This window comes from Aphanomyces astaci (assembly GCF_000520075.1).
Source record: "Aphanomyces astaci strain APO3 unplaced genomic scaffold supercont1.458, whole genome shotgun sequence".
NCBI classification, from domain to species: domain Eukaryota; phylum Oomycota; class Saprolegniomycetes; order Saprolegniales; family Verrucalvaceae; genus Aphanomyces; species Aphanomyces astaci.
In genome coordinates, this window is record NW_009798721.1 from 14,070 (window position 1) to 16,922 (window position 2,853).

At 45.8% G+C, this 2,853-nt stretch overlaps 2 protein-coding genes across 2 annotated transcripts; both read right to left on the minus strand.

Annotated features, from left to right (window-relative positions):
* Positions 1 to 535: 535 nt before the first annotated feature.
* H257_19289 (hypothetical protein) lies at positions 536 to 1,017 on the minus strand. Its single transcript, XM_009848434.1, has one exon. The coding sequence runs from the start codon at positions 994 to 996 to the stop codon at positions 646 to 648; it is 351 nt and encodes a 116-aa protein (XP_009846736.1). The 5' UTR covers positions 997 to 1,017; the 3' UTR covers positions 536 to 645.
* A 284-nt stretch (positions 1,018 to 1,301) lies between these two features.
* Positions 1,302 to 1,868, minus strand: H257_19290 (hypothetical protein). The gene has a single exon (XM_009848435.1). The coding sequence runs from the start codon at positions 1,807 to 1,809 to the stop codon at positions 1,381 to 1,383; it is 429 nt and encodes a 142-aa protein (XP_009846737.1). The 5' UTR covers positions 1,810 to 1,868; the 3' UTR covers positions 1,302 to 1,380.
* Positions 1,869 to 2,853: the final 985 nt, after the last annotated feature.

The window sequence follows — 2,853 nt, forward strand, 5'->3', positions numbered from 1 at the left end:
CTAACGTTAGTATTAAAAGTACTAACGATATTTATACTCCAGAGTATACTACAGTAACAGTATCATTATTACAAATCTTGATTTGCAATCGAATTTCGAAGTAGATAGACCAATCAGAGTTCAAATTTTTGTATTTACTTCGAATACTTCGATTACAGTGAACCGGCCGAACGGAACATCATGCAGCAATACATATCTACTTCGAGGTATTAATAAGCGTTAAACGTTATAACTTTAGGTAGGGCAAACACGATTAATTGAGTTTGGATTATCATTGTGTTTAAGATATTTCTCCGCGTGGGCTGATACTAGAACCACATGTTGTGGAACCACTTCGCCAATTGTAACGCACTTGCTCCACCAGGGGCGGTGTGTAATCTTCGGTTTTTACTTCGCTCACGACTGAGCTTCTTCGAAGTTCGGTCATCGCTTCGTATGTAGTCCTTGTTATTCCCCAGGGGAGGACGGATAAATCCTTGCAGAAATAATCCGGGGAAGCCGGGAATCCCTTTAAATTATCACTTAACGTTAAGAAACCGATGCTCTACCACTGAGCTATATTCCCTCACCTCGTAGGGCAAACACGAGGCATCGTTGAAGAAACTATAACTTAGTGATTAAATAGATTGGTACTGCACACGTCAGTTAGTGCAGCAGCAGTTGGGTCGAATAATTCGATAGGCGCTTCTCCTTTTCGTAGTCGTCCGACTCGTAGATCACGTCCATGCGCTTGCGGTCTTTGACGGCCAACGCCTTGGTGAACGGCACTCGCTTGCCAGCCACCACTTCGGCCTTGAAAAGCAGTCGTCTAGGTGGTGATACAGGCGGCTTGATGCGTTTGTGGAAAGCCAGAGGAAGCAAGTGGTGCTGGGTGTCGTGGGTCTTGAGGATGTTCTTGATTTGTTTGAGTTCAGGGACGTCGTCGGTCTTCTTGAGTAGCCACTGTTCGATGCCAGCCTTGAGTTGGGCTTCGCGTTTGGCTCCGAGAATTCCCATGATCTTGCACGTTTGAGAATGAGCCAAGTTGGCTTGTGGATGGTGTCGACACACATATGCGACATGCCAGTCGCGGCTAATTTATGGAATTTGTAATATGGGACGAGTCGATATTGTTCTAAGCCAATAAGATGGCGAGAATGTTTTGAAGCGCGTGTGGGATTGGTCAATCAAAATGAATCTCAAAACCAAGCAGTGGTTCCATAGAATCTGTCCGGTCGTGATGACAAAGATGTGGCAGAGTCATCTTTGCTATTCTATCATGTACGTGTCTACCGGCACCAGTTTTGAGCGTTCTTAATAAACAACGCTGGGCTTGAAGAAGTAAATACGTCGTAGTAATCGATAAGTTAAAGGGGGTCGAAGGGTCGAGTGAAGAAAAAGCTAATTAAGCATGAAGATGGACGTGGAATGTTGCATTTTTCGCGCGGCCTCGTACTCCTCCGTTTCAAAAATGGTCTTCAACGCCATCGCTTCGTCGGTCACTCTGGCCAGAGACACCATGCGGATGCGCTTGGCCATTGTTTTGCTGAAGGGGACTTTCTTTCCAGCTACGACTTCCTTTTCAAGAAAGTGGCGTTTGGGGGGGTGGACGGGGGGTTTGATGTGGCGGTGGAATTTGAGGGGAAGGAGGTGATTCTGAGTGTCGTGTTCCTTGAGAATGTCCTTGATGTGTTTCATTTCGACTGAAAATGGCTCGTCCTGGGGGGTCGGCTTCTTCAGCCACTTGTCCATGGCCTTGAACTGGAGCAGTGGCTTGTTAACCGGAACTTGTACGCCCATGATGTCCAATGTTAAAGTGACAACAACCATAGCTGCTGGGGTCGATGAGATTTCGAACCCTTCACTCCAACCGCCCTCTTTAAGATTGGTGGTCACACATCGCTTTGTTTACGACGGGGTTCACCTTCGAAGGGCAAAGTCATGCGGCGGCGGCTTTGTTGGGCCAATGAAATCACCCCAAGCGTGGGTCTGGAGGGGTGATATCTCCACTGGTTGCCTCGTCGCGCATTTGAGTGGTCTGTCGCAGGCAGTTGACGCAATTTCTGACCAATGTCGTTCAAAACCACCAATCATACACATAGTGACGATGGCGCGTCAATCTTCAAAACCCAAACTATGATTGGACAGCCTCGACAAGATCTCGAAACAGACTCCGAATCTACAACGATCTTCCTGTAAACGTGGAATCTTCGAGATGCAAGGAACGAGGTACGTGTGGAGTAGAAAAGTGATGATTTGCACTAACGTAACGTCGCTTCGTTAACCTTATGTCTCCAATTGTATTCCCCGATAAGATAACGTGATTCAATTGAAGTCGCTTAGACCCCCTTCCTTGTGAACGCCTGACTGTTGATACAGGAAGGAGCGATACCGGTAATTTGAAGGTACAGTATTGTAGTGTAACGTTATCGATATTCTTACTTCCGAGTAACTGGTATTAATAACTAGTTACTGTAACGTTAAGGAGTGCATCCATATACTACCATACCATAACCCCCTAAAGTCCAATACAAATGTCAAGTATGTCCAACTGAAATTGTCTGAACAGTGTCCGCAAAGTGATCATATTCACCCATACAGTCGTACCTGCACCACGGCATCAAAATCTCGGACTTCGAATAGGTGATTTTCATCTAATTTGCCCGTTGTTTAACTGTGCTCTTATATATTAATAAGACCAAGTTCTGCAATTCAGCAGAATAAAACAACCCTTACTTTATTTCAGCCGTTAACTAATCGCGTTGCAGCACCAGGCCAACTTAAGCAGTGCGCGGTGAGCGAAGTAAAAACCGAAGATTACTACTGTACACAGAGCCCCTGGTCGAGCGCATTAAAGAGCATCTCCAACGGTAT

Coding starts and splice junctions, on each gene's coding strand:
- H257_19290 (XM_009848435.1), bottom strand. CDS start 1,809: ATGGTTGTTGTCACTTTAACATTGGACATCATGGGCGTACAAGTTCCG.
- H257_19289 (XM_009848434.1), bottom strand. CDS start 996: ATGGGAATTCTCGGAGCCAAACGCGAAGCCCAACTCAAGGCTGGCATC.